Source organism: Callorhinus ursinus, unplaced genomic scaffold, assembly GCF_003265705.2.
Source record: "Callorhinus ursinus isolate GAN/ISIS: 27379988/994484 unplaced genomic scaffold, GSC_fseal_2.0 scaffold8, whole genome shotgun sequence".
In the NCBI taxonomy this organism is placed as follows: Eukaryota; Metazoa; Chordata; class Mammalia; order Carnivora; family Otariidae; genus Callorhinus; species Callorhinus ursinus.
This window is the reverse complement of record NW_027397070.1, coordinates 43,297,032-43,321,828: the sequence shown is the minus strand read 5'-3', so window position 1 is coordinate 43,321,828 and position 24,797 is coordinate 43,297,032. Positions and strand designations below refer to the sequence as shown.

The 24,797-nt window shown below is 46.7% G+C and overlaps 1 protein-coding gene across 3 annotated transcripts in view; it reads left to right on the top strand.

Moving 5' to 3' along the window:
- Window positions 1-228: 228 nt before the first annotated feature.
- MAP3K9 (mitogen-activated protein kinase kinase kinase 9) overlaps window positions 229-24,797 on the top strand; it is a 78,302-nt gene continuing 53,733 nt past the window's right edge. The window contains exons 1-2 of one of the 3 annotated variants that reach the window (XM_073895429.1): window positions 229-969; window positions 7,751-8,164. In XM_073895429.1, coding sequence (XP_073751530.1) covers window positions 570-969; window positions 7,751-8,164 — 814 coding nt within the window. In that variant the 5' untranslated portion in view covers window positions 229-569. Of the gene's footprint in view, window positions 970-7,750; window positions 8,165-10,175; window positions 10,307-24,797 lie in introns of those variants that run through there. The other 2 variants (XM_025869779.2, XM_073895431.1) reach the window with 2 other exon arrangements.

Here is a 24,797-nt window from a genome sequence, read left to right as displayed (position 1 = left end):
GGTGGAGAGGGGCGGGCCGGTGGCTGGCGGGGCAGCCCCAGCCGCGGCGCGAGGAACCTGCGGACGGTCGGCAGCGGCCAATGGGAGGGCGGGTTGGCGTGGGGAGGGTGGGCCCAGCGCCGGGCGGCCCCGCCCCTTCGGGTCCGCAGGGCTGGGGCGGAGCCAGGCCGGCGTCAGGTGGTCCCGGGAGTGCGGGCGGCGCTGGGGGCGGGGCGCGGGCGGAGAGGGGAGCGGCGGCCGGCGGGCGGCGGCGGGCACCGGCTGAGCTAGCAGGCACCCGCGGCGGAGGTGGCCAGGCCGCCCCCGGGGTGGGGGGGGGCGAGCACGAAGGCGGGGGCTCTGGCCCGCCGCGCCCCCCATGCCGCGGTGAGCACTCCCGCTCGGCGCACTTGTCGCGGCGCCGCGCCAGCCCCAGCTAGCCGGCTCTCCCCGCCCCGCCAGCCCGGGCCCTACCTGCGGCCGCCGTCGGGGGAGGGGGGTCCCCCCAGCTCTGCGGAGCCGCATGAACAATAGGCGGCGGTGGCTCCTGCGGGCGGCGGCAGCCCCGCACCCTATGGATCGGCCGCTCCATGGAGCCCTCCAGAGCGCTTCTCGGCTGCCTGACGAGCGCCGCCGCTGCCGCCCCGCCGGGGGAGGACGGAGCGGGGGCCGGGGCCGAGGAGGAGGAGGACGAGGAGGAGGAGGCGGCGGCGGCCCCGGGGGAGCTGGGTCCCGAGGCACCGCTGCCCTACTGGACGGCGGTGTTCGAGTACGAGGCGGCGGGCGAGGACGAGCTGACCCTGCGGCTGGGCGACGTGGTGGAGGTGCTGTCCAAGGATTCGCAGGTGTCCGGCGACGAGGGCTGGTGGACCGGGCAGCTGAACCAGCGGGTGGGCATCTTCCCCAGCAACTACGTGACCCCGCGCAGCGCCTTCTCCAGCCGCTGCCAGCACGGCGGCGAGGACCCCAGCTGCTACCCGCCCATCCAGTGTAAGGCGAAGGCTGGGCCGCGGAGCCGGGTGGGGAAGGGGGTGGGGGGCTGGAGGCCTACGGGTGGTCGCAGGGCGGGTGGGGAATGATTGACTTGGGAGTGGGTGCGCGCGCGCGCTCGGGCTGCAGGGGCTGCTCTGGTGGGTGCGATGGGTAGGATAGAGACGCCGCAGGCCTTGCTTGGAACCTCAGGCGCTTGGGCTCCTTAACCTTCATCTGACCACCTCAGCAGTGGCTTCCGCTTTCCACATCCTGAAGCCCCAGCATGAGAATCTCCCTGTTTCGCACTCCCCGCTTCCCCAAATCTGGAAGGATTGCAGGCCAGCTGGTAGTTTCTGTCATCATCTTAGTCCCCAAATCGGGGACCTTCCCGACCTCTTCGACCGCCTGTCCCCGCCCCTTCAGGGCTTTTGCTTTGAAGCAGATGGGGGTGTCTCGCGCAGGGCTGGCTGGGCTGGCTCTTCTCATGTCCCGGAAGCCGGTGTGAACTCAAGGCTGAAGTGTCTTTGAAATGTCGTGTTGGTTTCTTGGATCGCCGTCTTGTGTCAGAAGTTGTACCTTTAGAAGTCTCACTGAATGAGGTGCTGAGAGGGGTGCGAGTGTGTGAAGAAGCAGGTGATGATGGGTGGAGAAATGATTGGAGAGGGAAAAGTATGTCCTTCCCCCATGAGAGATCAGGAGCACAAGGTGCAGTGGCTAAGTCCCAGTCCCTTGACACCCAGGCTGTTCAGATAATACATTTTCTCCTTTCTTCTCACCCTAGATCCTTGCCTATATTTGGTATTTGCCAGATCTCAAGGGGACCATGCCCATGTCCCTCCCAGGGCCTTTCTTCCAGTGTCCTGGTTTTCACCAATTTCCCAGGAGCCCCCTGTTCCACACCCTGCAATGAAATTTCCTTTGTTTTTATCAAAGGAGTTAAATTGCCATTGGAATCCCTTAATCAGTTCTGCTAGGTGGTTTTAAGAAGATGTAAATACCTTCTTGTGCAGTTTACACTGTTTCATATTTGATGATTTCCATAATTTCTTCCCTGCTAAAAGGTATTGTTAATACATATTTCTTATTTTTTATTCCATATTTTGTATACTTTACAGTTTAGTTAGTTAAAAAACATCGTTGCCAGGGGCCAACTTTAGGCATTTAGTTTTTAAATTTCATTTGTAACATTTATCTTTCGGTCCCGTAACTTATTTTCATCTGAACAGTTGTGTTACTTTATTTAAGATGTTTTCTTTAAATACCATCACTTAAGGGCGCCTGGGTGGCTCAGATGGTTAAGCGTCTGCCTTTGGCTCAGGTAATGATCCCAGAGTCCTGGGATGGAGTCCCGCATCGGGCTCCCTGCTCCTTGGGAGCCTGCTTCTCCCTCTGCCTCTCTCTCTCTCTGTCTGTCTCTCATGAATAAATAAATAAAATCTTTAAAAAAAAATAAAAAATAAATACCATCACTTAATATGAAAAGCATAACCTTTTTCCTTATTTTTCTATTCTTCTTTATTGGTGTTTTGACCATCAAATTGATGTTCAAATCCTTAGTTCCCTTTGTTTCTATCTCCCTCTCGTTCAGTGTAAAACTTCCTGTTTCTACATTTTGATCTTTATAATGCCTGGAGGCAACAAATGATTTTAAATGGTTTCTGGGCGTTAAATCTTTTTGGCTGTAGTACTGGGAAGGTGGAGGTTAAGGGTCCTAATGTAGTATCTGAAATAGCGCCGAAGATGAACTTGGTCACATACTGGAAGAGATAACTGGAAGAATGGCCTGGCATATTAGACACGCTGCAGTTTTTTATACATAAGTCAAAGGTTTGAGGTTCTTTATGGGTGACGTTTTGTGATTTTTTTTTTTTTTTTTTTTTTGTACAGCTAATGTCAAGAGTGGGAGAGCTGTGTGAGGCTCATGAGCAGGAACTCCGTTTCTCCCGTCTCTGTGCCCGAGCTGTCAGAGCAGTCAGGAGTGAATGTGACTTGGGCTGGAAAAACTCATCTGCCGAACACCAGCCGGGGCCACAGTGTGCTACGTTAGCAGCTCCTTCTCCCTTGGGTGCCCAGGACTTAAATCTTTATTGTGACAAAAGTTACCTTAGATAGACTAGCTTCCTGTATCTAGAACTCAGATGATAAGGAAGTAGGAAGTACTTTATGCTTATTAAAAGAATTGACTTGAAGAACATGACATTTGAAGGCCTTCGTAAGTTGTTTAGTCTCATCAGCAGTTCCGAACTTGAGTGGAATTAATTCTTGATAAATCAGAAAATTTAATTCCATTCAAAAACCAGTTGGAGTACCTAGCAAAAGATAGATACTGTATTAAATACCAGGAGATAGGGGTGCCTAGCTGGTTGAATTGGTGGAGCATGCGACTCTTGAGCTCAGGGTCGTGAGTTCGAGCTGGGCCTGGGGTGTAGAGATTACTTAAATAAATACAACTTTAAAAAAAATACCAGGAGATAAAGAAATGATAAGGAGGTGCTTATAAGTCACAAATGCTTTCATAAAGATGAACTTGGGAAATTGCTAACAGGTGCTCTGATAGGTGTCCTGCGTCCACCATTTTAGTTAGTGTCACTCGGAAAATAAAGTGATTGACAACCTTGTCTCCAAAGACTTGGAATGAAATTGAGCCACTGACAGCTTTTCCCTAGTTACCCTTTTGAACTTCTCTTCTGGGTTATGAATTGTGACATTAGATTATGAATAGCAGACAGTTAAGTAAGAACGTTCAGTTTTAGTTTTAAATATTGCTTTTTAAATTGAAAATTTTGTTTCACACTGTACTCAAAACAAATCTTGTGACAAATAAAAAATATAATAGATATTTAGAAATCATCTAATATTTATATAGTGCCTTTATCCCCTCCAATGTAGATATGAAAGTTTAGCTCTCCATGGAGCTGACAAATATAAATAACCTAGGAGCTCACTCATCTTTTTTTTTTTTTTTTTAGTGAAAGAGGAAAAATGTACAGTTCCAAATTCATCATCTTGGGACATAGTCCTAGGTATTAAGAAAAAAAGTTTTTCTTACAGGAGAATTGTGTCTGTTTTCAAGCAGGGCATTAATTAAGATTTTTATTAATTTACATTCTTTTCCTTGCATCCACTAGAAATACAAGGATGTGTTTTCAGGTGTACTTGGGATTTTTAAATGAGTGAGGTATGTACCATTCACTTGTCCAAAACCCACCAGAATGTGCCTATACATTTAGTTTTCAAGAATACAGTTGAGAGAGGATAACATCCTTACTGCAAAAATGAAAGAGAGAAGGTTTTGTTCCTGATATTCTTGGAAATATCCATCCACAGAAACTGAAAAATGTGCTGAATGTGACTTGACCTGATTCTTACTTAAAACCAGGTCTTGACTGAAGTGGGAAAGGAGAGCCCCACATTCTCTCAGCTGCAACTGAAGGTCTAGTTCCTACCCAGAGGGACATCTTCACAGGGAAAGGAAAAGAAAGTACCCTCCCCCCAGGCCCGGCTCTTCTGTCTTCTCTCTGCTTGCAAGCTGTGTTCTATACTTTTCTTGAAGGCTGGTCATAATATTTCCTTAACTAGTTAGCAAGAACCTGAGGGTTTCTGTTCTACCCAGAGAGAGATTATTGCTCTCCCTTCCCCACAGAGGTTTTCTGTCTTTGGAAATGCCATCTGAGGAGCTGTCCCTTCAGCACCCAGGTTCAGCATCACTTCTTTTAAATCCTTATGCATTTAAATAAATACTTAACACATCCTGTATGTTCGCAACTATGCTTCAGACCAGAGGAAAGAAGGAACGGTGTAAGAGAAAATACAACAGTTAATTCCCTTAAGGAAAATTCAGATAGTCAGTTGAGGAAATAAGATGTGTGAATGCAGACTTGTTAAAGAGACAGGTATCTTTTCATCAGTGTAAAAGCTGTTAGAAAAAGTGAATGTTCCTTCCCTCCATGACCAAGGAGACTCCTAACATAATTTACATATTTCTCCAAGAGGGTTTCTTATCACTCTTTAATATACGCATTGTTTTTCTCATTGATGTAGACGAGATAAGACAAGAGTTAGTAATCAGGATTCATTTTAGGACCCAGAAACACTTAAGCTATTTTAAGCAGAAAGTGATTTAACACAGCAAAGTGGATGCTTCCAGAATTGTTGCCCCCTAGAAGGGGTTCTTAGCTGGACCTATAGGAACAACTCCCACAGCATTGCAGACCTGGCTCACCCAGCAAGCTACCACTTCTCTAATTGCGAACATACAGAATCAGGAGTTGACATTGAAGCTGTCCATTTCAAGAACACCCTGTTGTAGTTGCTGTCCAGAGATTAGGCAACCACTTGGCCTTGCAGCATTCCTTTCTACATCTTCCCAGAGCTAATGATTAGACACCGACATGCAGAAAAATCCCACTTCTCCACAGCCATGCTTGTCAGGAGAAGCGGCAAGAAGATGGTGTCCATCTCACTTCTGACTTCCCTATCCTGTGCATCTAATTGGCAAAAGCAGACCTGTAGTGGTAAGGGAGTCTGGGAAATGTAGTTCTTAGCTTTCTGGCCTCTGTACTGCAAGATATGCTAGAGGATTTTAGAGCGGATGTTGATCATTATTCTGCAGGAGCAGCTGTAACATTTATTCTTTAAGAGGAGTGCCAGATGAGGTGAGAGCTTGAACAATTGGAACTTTGGGGGGTTGAGATGGGCTATACTTGTTGTATATCTTTCTGTATTCTTTTGTGCAGACTGCCAGTTGCATTGTAAAATACAAATGAATATTAGCCCTAGATAAGATAGGAATACTCTAATTAAGCAAGAGTATAGAGTTTTGAGCACCATGAGCATGTGAGTGGAGGTTGTAGTCATCCTGGAGCTGGCTGAGGAAGGAAGAGAAGAGCCAGCAGTGGCCAGTTCCTCTTTTGGTCTTGCCAAAAGTTCAGAAATATATCTTTGTTTTCTTAGTTTTTTGTTTGTTTTTTAGCAAATTGGCTATATTCTCTCTGTTTCAGGAGGTCCAGTGCATTTTTAAAAAATTTTTCAGATCTGAGTTTGGTTCATTTCCTACTGAGATAGCTTGTCCCCCCATTTTACTTGACTTCTGCTTACCTGCTGAATGTTCAGCAGGGTGAGTACAGTGGTGAATAAAGCAGACAGACTCTGCCCTTGTGAATCTCGCAATCTCGCAGGACAGCAGGCACTGAACAAGTAATTAAACCTTGTTAGGTCTTGCCAAAGAGAGACTGTTAATGGACGTGTTTGATGGGGGCCTGACCTCATTTAGGCGGGGGTTAGAAAAAGTTCCTCTAGGAGATTTTGTTTAAGCTGAGACCTGACGGTTGAGTATGAGTCAGCCAGATAAAGACAAAGAGACTGAGAAGACAGAGCACAGGGTTTTCATGAGAGAAACGTAAAATAGCACTTTACTCCTATAGCAACACCTTATCTAGCCCGAGATTTGTAATCACTGGCAGCTATTATGATCTATCCAAGGAAGCCTTTCCAAACAACGCTGAAGATATAATCAGGTACCCTAGGTTCATACTCTGCATTGGAAAGGAGATGAGTGGTTGGGCGTGGTACTTGGGGACATCGGGGATGGAGCTGTAGAGCAGGTGACTTCTGGAGTGAGATGTCCCCTGGGAGGCTCCTCTCCTGCACGTCTTAGTCACCAGGTCGTGGTAGAACCATGTTTTGAAAATATCTTCCCAGTTTACTCCACACGCTTCGTCTTACCTGCTGCTGATGTTCAGACCCTGTGCTTGTGTGCCTGGGCTACTTCAACGGCCTCCCTAGTGGTTCCTTTTGCAGTAGGCTCCCTATCCTCCAGGTTATATTCCCCATGGCTGCCAGAATTGATGTCCTTTCTAAATCGCCGTCTAATAACTCTCCCCTACTTAAAAATACATGAGTCCTATCATTCACAGCATGAAGTTCAAGCCTCTCAAAATGACTTCAAAACCATTTCACAACCTAGCTGACCCCAGCAAGACCTTGAGCCTCACCTCCTATCCTAATGCGTATAATCCAGCCACACTGGACTCCTTGAAGTTCTTAATGTGCTGTATATTCTCATACCTCATGTTCTTGCTCAGGACCTTCCCTTTGCTTGGATTGTCCTTCCCCGTCCTGATCTTTGCTGCCTGATGAGATCCCTCCCACTCATTCTTTTTTTTTTTTTATTTTTTTTTAGATTTTATTTTTAAGTAATCTCTACACCCAACATGGAGCTGAAACTCACAACCCCAAATTCCAAAGTTGCACACTCTACCGACTGAGCCAGCCAGGCACTCTCCCTCCCACTTATTCTTTAGGGTGCGTTCCCAGTGTTGCCTTCCCTGAGAATCTCTTCCTACTCACCCTTTTATATTCTGTCCAGTGGGAGTTGGTGGTTTTCCTAATCTGATCATACAGCTACGAAGGCTCTTTTGACACTGTGGTTTGGTTGTTGTGTGTCTGGATTATATGCTTCTTACCATCTAGTACACAGTAAAATGAGTAAGTCTTCTAAAAATGATCTCCCTCTATGTTCCCTTTTGTTAAAATGGTTTGTCATGGTACGACATTCTGCATGATGCTCCAAGTAGAAATTATTACATGACTATTTATTGAATGCTCCTTATGTGCTAGTCATTAAGAATAATGCAACAGAAAATAGCTTAGCCACATTTCTTGCCTTGATGGAGCTTACCTTATAGTGGGGAGACAAGCCAAGTGAACAGATAACTTGCTATGTTTACCCATTGGTAAATGGGTGATTCAGTGGTATTTTCAGAATGTTTTTGACTTCTTTTTTTCTTCTCTTTCTCAGTGTTAGAGATTGATTTTGCGGAGCTAACCCTGGAAGAGATTATTGGCATCGGGGGCTTTGGGAAGGTCTATCGTGCTTTCTGGATAGGGGATGAGGTTGCCGTGAAAGCAGCTCGCCATGACCCCGATGAGGACATCAGCCAGACTATAGAGAATGTTCGCCAGGAGGCCAAGCTCTTCGCCATGCTGAAGCACCCCAACATCATTGCCCTTAGGGGGGTGTGTCTGAAGGAACCCAACCTCTGCTTGGTCATGGAGTTTGCACGTGGAGGGCCTTTGAATAGAGTGTTATCTGGGAAAAGGATTCCCCCAGACATCCTTGTGAACTGGGCTGTGCAGATTGCCAGAGGGATGAACTACTTACATGATGAGGCAATTGTCCCCATCATCCACCGCGACCTTAAGTCCAGTAACAGTGAGTATGAAGAGATGGGGCTGGAGGGCTCAAGAGCACTTTTATACTCAGTCTATGGCTCTGGTGGGAGTGGATTCCTAAAGGAATCTCAGTGGGCAGTGAAACTTCTTGGTTAAAACCATTCCATCCTTGAGTTGAGATGTAGGGATGGAATGAGTGCCAGGAGAAATTGGTTTAGAAAGAGAAAAATGAGGCAGCCGAGGGGTTTGGAATAATTCTGAGCTCATATGAGCAGGCAAGGTTGGCAGTGTATAATTCTGCTATGCTGTGCAATACATATCCACATATATATATAGGTAGATTTTTCCACTTTAGGGAAGTGTGTCTGTAATCACAAAAGGGGTTTCCCTCTTTGGTGGAACAGCAGGTAATTATAATTCCTCTTTGCGTTCTACCTGACCACCCCAACTTGAGCTACCCCCCCCCCCCCAGAGAAGGGGCTACAGGAAAGAAGAGGCATGTTGTTTGAGCTGTGGAGCCAACTCGGGTGACAGTGTCCACTGAGAGAGCGTGACCTGCTGGTGGTAGTATAGACTCCTGATAGCCTGCGGGTGTTATTAATGAATTGTTGTAACTACCTAGTGTTTAATAGCAGGGAACTGAGAAGTAACTGTTTATGAAACATCCAGGATCCATAAACTGGATTGTAAAGCAAGTGTTAGACATAATTATATGGTGAGTTGGTGGAAACCAGTCTCTTTCCTTGGAGGAATCTGCAGGCGCTGGGACTATGCTGCTTTTGTGCGGTAATTTGTGCTCTCTCTTGCCTGCACTGTGTGGTAGAGAGGATAGAATTTGTTAAGTAGGATATGCTTAAGATGACTTTGAGCATCCTGTCTGGAGAGGGGGCATTAGGGTTTTGGAGGGGGTGGTGTGGGTCCCAGGAACTTTGCTCTCTGTCTCCTTCGGCACTGAGCCCGGAACTCCTTTGGACTTTGTTTTGTTCTGAGCTGTTCCAGATGTGGTTTATTTTTCTGTCAATACTATGAATGTTTACTTTTTAAAAATAAGGGGTTTTTTTGTGTGTGTGTGTTTTTGTTGGACAATTATAATTATTTTTATTTTATAATTCCTTATGATTTTATTTTTTTAAATTGTTAACATATAATGTATTATTTGTTTCAGGGGAAAAATACATTTTAAAATTATTTAAGTAGATGTTTTTGTTGTACAAAAATTAGGCAGTGTAGATAACAAAGAAAAAGATAACCAATAATGTTTTCCTTCAGGGAGTATAACTGTTACATTTGGCATATCCCCCCAGACATTTTTAAAGTAACTATTTTATATATATGTAAATGTATATATACATATGTTTGTACATACAGACACACACATAGACAAATAGACTTTCCAGTTTACTTTAAAATAGCCTTTCTTACCCTTATCTCTTCTACCTGAGCCCTTTTCTCTCTTAATAATAGAAACATTCATCCTTAAAAAAAAGAAAGAAACATTCATCCTTGTAAAAGCATGGAACATTATATATAATGCATGTGAAGGATTAAGATTCCATAAAATAAGATTATTCTCATCCCTCCTCCCAAATTCTGTTCTTTAAATGTCTTAAATTAAAACTTTTGGTGATCCCTTTCACATTTCTGCCTAGACATTGCTTCGGTTGATGGGGTAAGAATAAGCAGATGCGTTGGTAGAAAATGTGATGTAGAAGCTGACTGTTCTTTATTTTTTCTTATATCCTTATGCTGGAAGAAGTAGGCAAAGTGCTCTAATCGTACGTACTGAGCCCTTTGAAAAACTTGGGCTAGGATGACGGAATTGTAAAAGTCAATCATTTCCTCCAGGAAGTTTCAAATTTGGCTGTAATTTCAAGCTGTAAACACCAGGTTTTACCTTCCATGAGATTTGCGTTTGGAAGTCTAGGCTCTTTTGAAAGAAAAGTTACCTTGCTAAGGTTCTGCTGTTTGTAGGAGATGGCAAGAGACCTCAATGTCATTCTGTCACTGGGGAGACAAAACCCTATTCTTTCTTTGTCTTTAGTGGGCTTTCAGACTGCCAAGGTGGAGCCCTCAGGAGCACTGTGCTGTGGCGGGAGTTGGACTTACACGTGGTACAGTCTGACCCTTGACCTCAAGGGGGTTGCGGATGCCCAGAAATGTGTGGAATCCATTGGGCTGCATGGTTGGTGCTGATATTGACGCCTGCTGTAAACCTCACAGGGAAGTTGGGATAGCTCCTTGACATTTGTCTGTGGTGGCTGTTTGCCTGGGATTGTGTAAATCCAGTATGAGTCTTTTTCTCCACCCCCCCCCCGCCCGAGCAAAACTTTTTATTTAAATGGTAATTTATCTGACCATTAGTTACATTAACTCATGAGGTGAGTGTTGTTGTTTTTTAATTTTATTTTATTATGTTACGTTAGTCACCATACATTACGTCATTAGTTTTTGATGTAGTGATCCACAATTCATTGTTTTTGTGTAACACCCAGTGCTCCGTGCAGTACGTGCCCCCCCTTTTTTTTTAAAGATTTCATTTATTTATTTGAGAGAGAGAGCACAAGCAGGGGGAGCGGCAGGCAGAGGGAGAAGCAGGCTCCGCACTGAGCAAGGAGCCGGATGCAGGACTTGATCCCAGGACCCTGGGATCATGACCAGAGCCGAAGGCAGCCGCTTAACCTATTGAGCCACCCAGGCGCCCTTCTCTTGGTTTTTATTAAGGATTCTAGAGAGTTGGATTTTGGCTGCTGTCATGTGAGGGCAGAATTCCAGGAATCCTATGTGTTAGTTGACTTAGATCCGCTAGGGAAAAGACTATGTACATATGGGGGTTGTCTTTGTGGAAAAAAGAAAGTAGTTGGTGATAAACATCTGTTATAAAAGGCTCAGTGGAAAGGTGATTAATTAAAATGCTTTACTATCCTGGTCACCTACTTTAAAAGTCACGTGCTGTTAACTGGCAATGGAAGGTGCACAGCACCCTATGATATATAATCCTCAGTAAGTTTAGGTTTGACAGCACATAACCTAAAAACCAAAATAGCAGTGGCTAAAACAAGGTGTACGTTCATTCGTCTTTGAAAAGAAGTCTGCAGAGTTTAGGACATCCCAGTGTCATCAGGGATCCAGGCTCATTTTTCACTCCATCCCAATACATGGCTTGCATTCTCAGGAGTGCCTTATGGTCTGAGATGGCTGCTGAAATGCCAGTTATTCCGGCCAAGTATCAGGCCTGAAGGAGGAAGAAAAAGCAGAAGCACAGAAAAAGGTGCTCCTGGAGTTAAGTTGGCTTCCGTGATCCTCCCAGAAGTCCAGCAAAAACACATCTGCTTGCATTAATTGGCCAGAATGTAACCATATAGCCATGGCTGGCGCAGGGGAGGCTGGGAGATGCAGGCCTTCAATCTGGGTGGCAGTGAGCCCAGCTCATAATCAGGGGCTATTCCCAAGGAAGAGGGAGAGCAGGGCTGGTGGGGGAAGCAGCTGGTAGTCTTCCCATGGAATCTTAATGTGGGACATGCATTGGGAAGAAATGTTTATTTCAGATGTTTGGCATCATACAGCCAAACAAGGTTAGCCAGGCCTGGGGATGTGTGGCTCAGACCCCTGATTTAACCAATGGCTTATACTCCTTTACCACATTGCATCATTAACTCAAACATCACTTCTTAAAACTACTTGCAAAAAGCCCTGGCTCTGATAATGGATTTGTCTCTGCTCCGTCAATTGGGAAGAACCAGCTACTTGATTGTTAGCAGAGGTGTCAATGAAAGATGGTCTTTTAGTGGAAAGATTGTCCTTTTGGGGGTTAGGTAGATGGATTTCAGGATTTTGGCTTGAAGGCATTGGGCAGAATAACAGTTCAATAGCGGTTGTTAAAACTTAAATTAGTGTAAAAACAAGGTCATATGAGAAAGCTTTGGAAAATGAAAAGCCTTGCCCAAAGTGAAGGTGGTGTTATTACTTTTATTATTAAATAATTTCTTCCCTTCTCTTAGAAAACACAGAAAAACAGAAAGGTAAAAGCAGTGTGTTTCTCCAGTTTTTGCATTTATGGATATTTGTGTTTACCCAGAATCGTGCACGGGAAATCCTAATAACCATGTTGCTGTAGCATGCTTTCGTGCCTCCCGACTTGTCTGTGTATTGTGACTTGTTATGTAAATAAATAGTCTTCCACCACAAGATATTTAAAGGTTGCACAGGATTCCACTACTTAGATATACTCCAAACCAAACCCCTAAACTAAACCAAACCCCTATGTAACAATAATAATAATAGTAATAGTAATAATAATAATAATAATACAACTGATGCTTATGGAGTGTTCTCTTTAAGGTTAGGCATGAAACATTTCATGTCAGTTCGCTTTTCATTCTCACAGCAGCCCTGCAGACTAAAGACTATGAACGTGTTTATTTTACAGAGGAGGAAACTGAGGCTCGGAAGGGGTCAGCCATTTGGCTAGGGTCTTGGTGCCGCCAGGCCTAAGGGCGGACTTTGCGGCCAAGTCTGGCCCCTTCGCCTGTGTCCCCAGTCACCACACGGTTGCCAGCACACTGCTGTTGGGGGGCTGGGGCGCTTCACCTTCACAGAGCCAGGGCCCTGTGGTGCTTTGGTTTTATAGGATTAGGAATAGTATTACCCTAGTCACAGAGCACAGCATCCACATTTCCTTAAGGTCTGATTGACTCACTCTTAGTTTCATAGCAGAAAAGCAGAGGAGGTGAGTGGTGAGCTGCATGTGGTTGGGACTCACCACACCTGCCTTCTTTGGCTTGGGGGTCAGTTGAAACTTCCCATGAGGTCTCTGCTGCCTTATCTCCCGGTTCCTCTCAAAGCACTTTCCCCGTAAGCCAGGCTGGTTTCCTCTTTCCTCCGGAGTATGCTCCGTGCCTCCCAGCCGTGAGGAGCTCGGCACCCTCACCCTCGCTATGGGAGTAACCCGGCTTTCAGGGATGCTTTTGCTTCGTCTCCCTGCCCATTTTCCTGTGCTCGGCACAAACCCGCCCCCCCCCCCCCCCCCCCCCACAGCCTGTCACTGTGGTCGGTGCTAAGTAGTCATCGGGTGCTAGGCACACAGTGCCTGAGAGCGTGTAGGAGAACATGCGGGTGACAAGGGACTAGAGCCGCTGGGCCAGTGGTTGCGGGCTCACATGCCTTGCAGTCAGGGTCGGTCCATTCGTGAAGCGGTTGGCGTGAAGCTTGGGAGGAATGCCGGTGAAGCGAGCGTGTGTGCCGTGCAGCGCGGGCCCCTGAGGATCGAACACAGTTCAGCCGGACTGCCGCCGCCTGCTAGCCTCATGCCCTGGCTCCTCTTGTTGATTCCATGATTTCAGGAGCACCCCCAGGCCTCCAAGTAGATTTTGTGTTTTTAGTGTCCAGGGACACGCGTGAATGCATAAATGAGTGAATAAAGTATCCCTTGAACTGGTCTGCTTACGGGATCTCAAAGTGGGAAACCAGCCCCCCTCTTGGAGGAGGTCCCGGAGGATACGGGTCGTCTGTTTCATCCCCTGTATAAGCTCCAGGCCCTTGCCCCAGTCCTAATGTCCGAGTCCACCAACGTTTCGGGTGCCAAGGGTTTGTTACCAACCTCCAGTGCCTCTGCCCTCTTTTTTCTCTGCCCCCTTCCCAGATGCCGGCCCCAAATAACTCACTGGCAGTGGGCTGCCAGGTGCTGCGGGAGCAGGCCACCCCCTGCCGCCTGCACCCACCGCCAGTCCACTCCGGCCCACCGCGGCGCCCCTTGTGTCCCTCCTTGTCAATTCCCCGTCGTGCCCCTCACGGTCTCCCTTCTAGTTTTGTGGACTTGTTTGAGTGGCTGCTCCTCTTGGCAACCAGAGGCTGAGGAGCGCCCCTCCCTCCAGTTTCTGTGCTCACCGGTGTTTGTGCTCTTCTCAGCCTTCTCTCAAGAGTTCACAAAATAAAGAAGCAGAAGCCTTGCTTTCTTGGAAGTGGAAGGAGGACAGAGCTCCCATCTTGCCCTTGACCTCAGGCTTGCTGTAATATTCCAAGCCCTGGATTATACCCGGACTGGACACTGGCCACGGACCCTGACTGGGTTTCCTGGGGAGGATTTCTTTGGGCTGAAAGTGTGCTGTGGAACTTTGTGACCCACTGGATTCCACTCGCCAGTGTCCTTCCTGTACACTGAGGTTGAGCACATTCCTATGTGCAGGAATGAATGAATGAATGAATGAATGAATGGAAGAAGCACGTAGGGCACAGGGATCCTGGCCAAGAGCAATGTAGCAGGAAGGACTTGCCTAGAAAAGGATGAGGAGTAGCCCTAACAGCAGTTTTTCCTATAGGAGAATAAAAGAAACTATAAAGCATTCCCAGGATGGATCTGGGAGGCAGCAAAGTGTTGGCTATTGAACCCAATTCCTAGTCCTTTGTAAGAGGTGTGTAAGTGACCTTTTATGTCTCATGAAGGCATCCCCAAATGAGATAATTCCAGTAGTACCTCGCTTAGGTACTGCTGGATCTCTCTCCCCATTTTCCTTCCCATTTCTGGTCTTTGTGGTTCTTTGTTTGCTACAAGTGCCTTCTTTTGGAGTTGGAGGGTGATGGACATGTCTTGAGGATTTTTCCTGGCAAAAGCATACCAGCGCTCAATGAATTGGACATTTTGGTTGTAGAAGGCAATCTAAGGTTAGCCAGCAGCCACCAGGCATGTACCAGAGGATTCTATTCATTGATGGGTAGCGTTTTGCATGAACACAGAGGCATGTGCTGCAAGTCCAAATAAAGACATAAGTAAATAAAACTGAAATGAAGCAAACAATTGAACCTGGTGAGGCCTGACCTAGAGGTCGAGTTGCAGCTCCCATTTCTTTAATGTTGCCTGGGAACCATGCTTTTCCCTTCCCCCTTGGGCATGGCCATCTCTTGCACAAAGACAGTTCTCCTTTGTGTGTTAATTTGAGTGCTTGGTGTTGAGAATATAATAGTAAGCAATACCAGACACCTGCCCTGCCCTTAAGGAGCTCCCGGTGGGGTCACAGGGAGTGACCTAAGTCAGGACTATGGTGCGTGCTGTGGAGGGAAGGTGTTGGTGCCTCAGCATTTCCTGAGGGAGTGAAGGAGTTAATGAGACAAAGCAGTGAGGGTAGGTAGGGCCAGGACGGTCCAGGCAGGGAGACCAGCAGACTCAAATGCCCAGTGAGAGCATGGCCCCCCAGGAGGCAGGTGATGCCCTTGACGTTCCCAGGGTCTTTTCCTGTGCTTGCCGGGGCTAAGGGGCCACTGAGAAGGATCAGGAGGGAAATTGTTCTCTTTGTGGCAGATTTGCCATCCTTACCCCAAGCTTGCTCTGGAGTGCCTTCCTTCATCAATGGTGGCTCTGGGGGCTTCTCTGTAGCATACTTAATGGTGTAGGAGGTGGCTTGGGGCCCTGGGCAACAGGCACCTATAAAGCCTGTGTTTCAGTTAGGGCAGAAGATGGAGGATCTTTGTGTAGGTATTCTGGACCCTGAGCCGTTCTTGGGGAAAACAGGCTCAGTGAGTGGGCAAGTTCAGGGCAAGAAGGGCTTTTTTTTTTTTTTTTTTAAGATTTTGTTTATTTATTTGACAGAGAGACAGCGTGAGAGGGAACACAAGCAGGGGGAGTGGGAGAGGGAGAAGCAGGCTTCCCGCTGAGCAGGGAGCCCGATGCGGGGCTCCATCCCAGGACCCTGGGATCATGACCTGAGCCGAAGGCAGTCGCTTAACTGACTGAGCCACCCAGGCGCCCCCAAGAAGGGCTTTTATTTTATTTTATTTTTTTTTTAAGATTTTATTTATTTATTTAACTGACAGAGAGAGAGAGAGACAGCGAGAGAGGGAACACAAGCAGGGGGAGCGGGAGAGGGAGAAGCAGGCTTCCCGCGGAGCAGGGAGCCCGATGCGGGGCTCGATCCCAGGACCCTGGGATCATGACCTGAGCCGAAGGCAGTCGCTCAACCAACTGAGCCACCCAGGCGCCCCCCAAGAAGGGCTTTTAAAGGTGTGTGGGCTCTGATTCCAGATGATTCCTTAGTGTCTTCCCCTCTATCTGTTTCCTCTGATTTGAGCTGCTGTTGCCTTGAAGGTCAAATCATGATGTCTTTTCTTTCTCACATCTCTCCTGGGCAAACCTGGCAACAACTAAGTAGAGATGTCCACCTTTTGCAGCCGGTCTATGACACTGTCAAGATCTGTGCTTCAGTATCTCTAAGGAGACAAGAGCCTGCCTGTCTCTCCTTTCCTCCTTGTCTCCTGGAAACATTTCAATTCCTAACTTGGTGTTTTACTTCATTCCTATGAGGTAGCTCAGGGCTACTTGTGGTTCGAGAAAGTGAGACACAAGGTGATGATGTGAGTGGTCTTGTCACAACAAATGTAGCTGCTTCTCCAGGTCGCCCGTCTCTTTACCTTGGAATCCCCTTCCATTCCTCATCAGGTCCGTGTAGAGCCATACTGTTTCTCTTATTAGGGAAGGGCTGTTAACATAGCGCCCTTGAATCCCTTGAAATCTATTCAGAATGTGTGCAGGTTCATTTTGGGGGACAGGGTTGCTACTTTGACTAATCGAAGACTCTGAGAAGGTTATGAGTCAACACTGTTACAGAGAACTTCTTAAATTGGGCATCTGGGTAAGAGGAGAATTGGTGGCGTAGAAGGAGCACTGGCCCACGTACCACCCTTGGCACTGATGGGCCGGGTTGCCTTGGGCACATCTTGAGCTCTCTGATCCTCAGATTCCTCGCGCGTGAAGTGAAAGGTTTGGATGAGATGGGTCTTCGAGGTCCCTTCTAGGACTGACCTTCAAATGCGCATGCGTGTGTTTGGGAGAAAGCAGCGACTGCGTGGTCTGTCTGTGCATCAGGCCACTACGTGCCCGGGTTCCCCGCTTTCTGGCTTCTGGTTGCAGGGGCCGAAGCTCCTGATGAGGGGAATATTCTCCAAGTGGTTTAGGGAGAAAACAGTTGACAGGAGCTCCCAGGTGTACCCCTCCCCCTTTGCTGCCCAGGGCATGACAGATGGCCTCGCCGAGAGAAGATGCTCTGGTCACATGAATCATGAGGGAGATTCACAATAAACCAAGGTCAGCCTTCATCCTGGAGGCAGGACGCAGTTAGTCAGATGCCACTTCTGTCCTTGGGGCTGACTGAGGGGCATCCCGGTGTCTCGGAGCTTTGCTCTTGCCTTCCCACCCAACTTCTCTGAATCAACATAAGGCTTTTTCAGGTGGGGCTCGAGACCACTTAAGTGTGTGCCTCTGCCCCCCACCCAGCAGAGCTGCAGGGAGACTCTGTGCTTGTGCAGCCACCGGGATGTGACAGTGAGGTCTGGAAATGAGGTATAATAAAGCTGAGGTTTGCTCATCCCTGGATTTGTGCTCTCTGTAGGAAGCATGGAGGGTTTGATCTGAGAAGAAAGCGTTTCCCCTTAAGCTTGGCTTTGGGAGTCACTGTGGTCTAATGGAAGGACGACTGGCTTGGGAGTCAGAGAGACTTGGATTAAAGCTACTTCTTGAGCCCTGACATCGAGCATGTGGCTAGCCTCTGGGAGTTCCCAGGATCCTCATTTGTAAAACGTGGGCAAAACAGAAGAGCTGAGTTGCTTGAAGATGATATGAGACCGTGCGTGCCACGTGTCACACGGGAACCACATTCACGAATGGGACTGCACTTCTTTCCTCTTTCCAAGGAGTAGAAGAAACTTCTTTCTATTCCTTGGTATTTTAGGTGTGCACAGGATATCGTTGGGTTTCCCTTTTTAAAGTAGCGTGAGGATTTTAGGCAGCCCTGAGCTTCCCTTTCCCAAGTCGGCTGCGGGTAGCTTTACCACTCCCACTGACGTGGGCAGATTTATTTCAACCGAAGCCACAGAAGGGGATCGATACCCCCCAGCCCCATCCAACTGTGTTTGGGCTTCTTGTGGAAAATGTCGGTGTCTCTCGCCCTCTTTGGACCTGCGTTAACTCACAGTGCTTGGCCCGCTGAGAAATGCTGCCTTGTTTTGTTACGGCCTTTGGCCTGATTGAATGGGACAGCTGACCAGTTTTATGACTGCTGGCCTCTCAACTGATAATTAAAATGCTTTTGCCTCAGGAGGAAGGCAGTATATTTCTCTTTTCCCCGCTGCACCAGTCTACGGCCAAGGTCAAAGGGAATGCCTTTTTCACTCCCCCCCCCCCGCTTCCCCAAAACAACTTAGCATTCTTTTTTTTTTTTTTTTTTAAGATTTTATTTATTTATTTGAGAGAAAGAGGGAGAGCACAGAGGGAGAGTGAAAGGGAGAAGCCGACTCCCCACTGAGGGACTCAGTCCCAGGACCCTGGGATCATCACCTGAGCTGAAGGCAGAGGCTTAACCAATTGAGCCACCCAGGCGCCCCCCACCCTCGCCAACTTAGCTTTCTTATTGCACAGTCTTTTCTAAGACTGGAATATTCAGGGTGGGCCAAAGAGATTTTATGTTGAGTTTTGTGGTCTTCCTTTGGCAGGAGGATGGAGCATGATTACCCCTTTTCTATCTCTATGCGGCAGCTTTATTCCAAATCTGGTTGGGCACAGCACTTAGTAGGTACTCAGGAAATGTTGGTGGGTTTGGTCATCACAGATTCCAGAACTCTGTACCCATGCATTAACCCTCTGCCCCCAACCCAAGACGTTAGCTAAACAATGTCCAAACTCTCCTTTAGAGCCCACATTTAGGATGTGAACCCTCTCTTTCATTGGAGATGAGCCCATGTGAGCTCTGGGTGAGATGTGGGTTGTGTCTTGGCTCTATTACTTGCTAGCTGGGACCTTGCGCAAACGGTAAACTCTTTGTGCTTTCGTTTTTTTAATGTTAAATGGGAATAATTATAATTCCACCCGTCTCATTTTATAGGGTAGAGGTGAGGATTCAGTGAAATAATCTAGATGAAGCTCTTAGCACCACCTGGCACATGATAAGTGCTCTGTATATCGATCAGAATTATTGTAATTCCAGAGGCTGCATTTACTCCCTCAGCCTTTAGATCCACAGTTTGTGATCTTGTACTTTCGAGTATAAATTGTCTTGTACTTGGTTCTCAGTGTTTTAGTCCTCTTCTCTCCAGTTGCACTATAGATATTTAAAATTCAAAATGGGATATATCTATAAGGTAAGAATAGTTCAATTTTGAAATACAGAGGAAAGTCGATCTCCTTCCTCCCCTAAACCCTAAGTTTACTTCTTAGAATCAAATGAAATTAAGATGTGGGTTGGTTTTTTTTTGTGGTTTTCTTTTTTTTTTTGTCTCCTTTGGTAATTTTTTTTCTGTAAAAACACAGGAACCCAGAATTCTGGACAACAGAGGTAGTGTTTTTCTTTCTTCCATCTTCTCCTGCTCCCTACCCCCCTCTCCCACAAATTACGCACAATATAGGACTTTGCATATATCATTCCCAGTGTTTGGCAGCAATTCCTTGTTGCTATGAAATCTTGCCTTTTCTTTTCTTCTTCCTCTTCTTCTTCTTCTTCTTCTTCTTCTTTTTTTAGAGTGGGGGGAAGGGGCAGAGAGAGGGAGAGAGAGAATCTTAAGCAGGTTCCACACTCAGTGCGGAACCTGAAGCAGGGCTTGATTTCACGACCCTGAGATCATGACCTGAGCTGAAATCAAGAGTCAGATGCTTAACCCACTGAGCCACCCAGGCGCCTTGAAATCTTGCATTTTCTATCCCTAGTCCCTTTCTAGATGGACTCAAACTCCTCTACTGAACAAGCTGGAAAGTGTTCCTTGGACCTCAGATAGTTAGCAGCCTAATGTTTGCCTCTGGAATTTTGCCAGCTATGGAGGCTCTGACTCTCTAGCCCTCTCTACTCTGGGACCTGAACCATACCAGTGGGGCCACGGGGCCCTTGCACTGACTGATCTTGTAACTCAGACCTTTCTCTGCAGATCCCTGTGACTATTTGCAATCTGATGTGTCTGATAAGGCAATGTGACAGGAAGAAGTATTATTGAAAAAAGAAAAAGTTACCCCAGATTCCATAGTGCAGATTCGACTGCTTTTTCTTTTTACGTGATTTGCCTATTCCTGTCCGTGTACCTCATCTTCTGCCACTTCAGTCCTAGAGTACAAGCCATCTGGATACATTTTATTTTTGTTTGTTTCTGCATTCTGGTGACCTTCAGAATCCAAGAAGGAGGAAAAGAAGATTGTAGTTGGGGGAAACAGTGAGTCTTCAGTTTCCAGTCATTCATAACTCCCTTTTGTGTTTATTGATAAGATCAGAGCTTAGGGACCTTAGAGCCATGACCAGGAGGTGTTGAGTAATTTGCCTAAAGTCAGGCTGTTGGGATGCCTGGATCTCGTGACAGTGTCCTTTCTTTCAGGCACCCCCAGCCCCTGACAGCGGGGCCTGTTACTCTGCCACATTTTCCAGCTAGGTCCCAAGTATTGTGGACGACAGCAGAATGAGGGTCTCCACACCAGCCGAGGGGTCAGAGATGCCTTGCTTTTGCCCCAGAGGTCATGGCTGGGCAGCCAAGTCTGCATCTTCCCTGCCCACAAACACAAACTCATTTCCTCACTGGGTTATATAGAAGAGACCAGTGTTCAGGCTCTGCCAGGTGTTTTAGTTTTCAGGAAGAAAAAAACAGTAAAGACTCCCCAGCGCCCCTTCCCCTTCAGCTGTATTGAGATATAATTGACATGTAACATTGTGTAAGTTTAAGGTTTACAATGTGATGATTTGATATACATATATATTGCAAAATGGTTACCACACAGGCTTAGTTAACACATCCATCACCTCACATAATTACCATTTTTTGGTGTGGCGAAAACATTTAAGATTTATTCTTCTTAGCAGTTTTCAAGTATATAATACAGTATTGTTGTGTTTTTTTAAAAGATTTTATTTTATTTTAATTTTTTATTTTATTTTATTTATTTATTTGAGAGAGAGAGCGTGAGAAGAGGGGTGAGGGAGAGAGGGAGAAGCAGGCTCGAGCAGGGAGCCAGATGCGGGGCTTGATCCCAGGACTCTGGGATCATGACCGGAGCCGAAGGCAGATGCTTAACTGACTGAGCCACCCAGGCACTCTTAAGATTTTATTTTTAAGTAATCTCTGCACCCAACATGGGGCTTGAACTCACAACCGCAAGATCAAAAGTCGTAGCCAGGCACCACCCCAGACAGTATTGTTCATTATAGTTAGTCACCGTATTGTATGTTAGACCCCCAGAACTTACTCATTTTTTAATGGGAAGTTTGTACCCTTTGGCTAATGTCTCTCCATTTCCCCTACCCTTCAACCTCTAGCAACCACCATTCTGCTTTGTTTCTGTGAGTTTGCCTTTTTTAAATTCCGCATATAAGTGAGATCACACAGTATGTATCTTTCTCTGTCTGGCTTATTTCACTTCACATAATGCCCTCAGGGTCCATCCATGTTGTCATAAATGGCAGGATTTCCTTCTTTTTTATGACTGATAACTCCATTGTATATGTATATACAACACATCTTCTTTATTCATCCATAGATGGACACTTGGACTGTTACTAAATCTTGGTTATTGTGAATAAAGGCTGCAGTGAACATGGTGGTGCAGATATCTCTTGGAGATAGTGATTTCATTTCGTTTGGATATATACCCAGAAGTAGGATTGCTGAATCACATGGTAATTCTACTTTTAATTTTTTGAGGAACCTCCATACTGTTCTTCATAGTGGCTGCAGCAATTTAAAATTGTACCAACAGTGCACAAAGATGCCCTTTTACGGGCGCCTGGGTGGCTCAGATGGTTAAGCGTCTGCCTTTGGCTCAGGTCATGATCCCAGGGTTCTGGGATCGAGTCCCGCATCGGGCTCCCTGCTCCTTGGGAGCCTGCTTCTCCCTCTGCTTCTCTCTCTCTCTCTCTCTCCCCTCACCTCTGTCGCTCATGAATAAAATCTTAAAAAAAAAAAAAAAGATTCCCTTTTACATCCTCACTAACACGTTGTCTCCTACTTTTTGGTAATCGCTATCCTAGCAGATGTGAGGTAATATCTCATTGTGGTTTTGATTTGCATCTCCCTGATGATGAGTGTTGTTGAGCATCTTTTCATGTTTGTTGGGTGTTTGTTTGTCTTTCTTGGAAAAGAAGGTCCCCTGCCCATTTTTTTTTTTTTAAAGATTTTATTTATTTATTTGACAGAGAGAGACACAGCGAGAAAGGGAACACAAGCAGGGGGAGTGGGAGAGGGAGAAGCAGGCTTCCCCCCGAGCAGGGAGCCCGACGTGGGGCTTGATCCCAGCACCCTGGGACCATGACCTGAGCCGAAGGCAGATGCTCAATGACTGAGCCATCCAGGCGCCCCACATTTTTTTTTTAAAGGGAAGTTTTTCGTTTTTGTTTTTTTTTTAAAGATTTTATTTATTTATTGGAGAGAGAGAACACACGAGAGGGGGGAGGGTCAGAGGGAGAAGCAGACACCCCGCTGAGCAGGGAGCCCGACGCGGGACTCGATCCAGAGACTCCAGGATCATGACCTGAGCCGAAGGCTCAACCAACTGAGCCACCCAGGCGCCCCCCACATTTTTTAAATCAGATTGGAGAACACTTTTATTTCTTCAGTAGTCAGCTCCTTGCTCTCTGTGCTTCGGGATAGGAATCCCGTGGTGGATCAGTAACAGTCTCTCTGTCATTGTCAGTTCTCCTCTCTCCCTCAAACTCATAAAATTAACCATAAATTAGCTTGTCTTTCCCAAGTGCATGGCGGCTGGTGACAAAGAAGGGTGGCCCGTCAAGTCCCATGGATGGTAATGAAAAATCAACTTAAATATTTCCAAAATAAGATGATTTAAGATTATTAGTGACATTATCTGATTTTTTTCCTTAGCTTATTACTCATGGTGACAGCAATAAATGGCCTTCCACTCCCCCCCCCCCCGCCCAGGATTCCTAGAGATGGGATGAGGAATAATCATATTTTGCTTTTGGTGCTATAGAATTGTATTTGGAGCAGTATCTAAGGCATTCCAGGCAGAGGTGGTGGTAGCCCCATTTTACAGTAGAGGAAGCTGAGGCTCAGAGAGGTTGAATGCATTGCCCAAGAACACGTAGCTAGAGAATAGTGGGGCCTGAACTCAAGTCCAGGCTCTCTCGCACTTGTGCAGTGGTCTTTCTTCTCTGCTCTTTAGGAACAGATTGTAGTAGGAGACCCTATTCTAGCAACTTGTTCTGGAGGATGGACCCTGTGACTCATCAGGGTCTGGGTGTGCTGGGGCTAGCCCTGGCTTTATTTTTTTTTTTTTTAAAGATTTTATTTATTTATTTGAGAGAGAGAGAATGCGAGATAGAAAGCATGAGAAGGAAGAGGGTCAGAGGGAGAAGCAGACTCCCCACTGAGCAGGGAGCCCGATGCGGGACTCGATCCCCAGACTCCAGGATCATGACCTGAGCCGAAGGCAGTCGCTCAACCAACTGAGCCACCCAGGCGCCCATAGCCCTGGCTTTAAACCTGGTCTTGGGACCTTTGTGGGGCAGATCATCGCAGACCGTCCCCACATCTGGAATTGCAGGGAGGGGATCCTTTACTCTTTGAGCCCAGGGCCTGGCAGCCGTAGGCCTGATGGTCCCCAGATGCACAGGAGCTGAGGACTACTGTCTCATTTCTTCTTTCCCCAGGACCCCTCCAGAAGCACAATATGAATCTTAGCCATTATTTTGTAGCCTCAGCCTTACCTCTTGTTAGTGTTCCTTGTGAACCAAAACTATGCTTATATACAGCTGTCTAAAAGTTGGACTGTACCAGAAGTTTCCACATTATTTGACTCTTGTTTTTGCTTATGTTGATATTGTGGTTTTGCTTTTGTTTAAACAACGGAAATGTGGACAGATTTCAGATAAATTCACAGATGCATATTTATGGAATTAAAAATTTTTTTTTAAGTTTTATTTTAGAGAGAGAGAGCAAGTGCGTGTGAGCAGGGGGAGGGGCAGAGGGAGAGGGGAGAGAGACTCCCAAGCCGACTCTGCACCACGTGCGGAGCCTGGCATGCGACTTGATCCCATGACCCCGAGATCATGACCCTAGCAGAAACCAAGAGTCGGACGCCCAACCGACGGAGCCACCCAGGTGCCCCTTGGAATTTTAAAATTTTTAACCAGAAAAGTAATGTAAATGTTCAGAAAGGGTTTGGACACATTTCTTACTACCCGAGCCCCCTGTGGTTTATTTGGATGCCGTGGCTTTTAGCCTCCTGTCCTCTTAGGGGTGAGCAGGCCCAGAGGTGTTGCCTCTGCAGCCGAGTTTGTAACCGGACGGACGGGGTCGGGCCAGCGTGGCAGTTGCATTCCCCCATGGAGGACAGCTAGACACGCTAGGAGTGCCCACTTCTATTTTTAGATTAATGTCGTGACAGAGAAATTTGACTTTATCCTTCATCCCTTAATGCTCTGAGCTGAATTGATTGCTCATGGAATAGCCCCCATGCTATCACGAGTGGAGCTTCCCCGCTGCTCCCTTCTGCCGTACAAAGAGAATTCTGACTCTGTTGCCACCGGTATCTTTGAGGTGTTATGATGGGAGGAAAGCAGAGGGGACAGGGCAGGAATCCTGTAAATCCATCCTCACGGAAGTGTTTTTTAGAAAGGCATTTTCAGCAGGAAATTCATGGGTTTCTTTTTGTGAGGGCAACAAATGGGAGAGAAATGGGGGGTTTGCAGAAGTGACTTGTGGAGCCT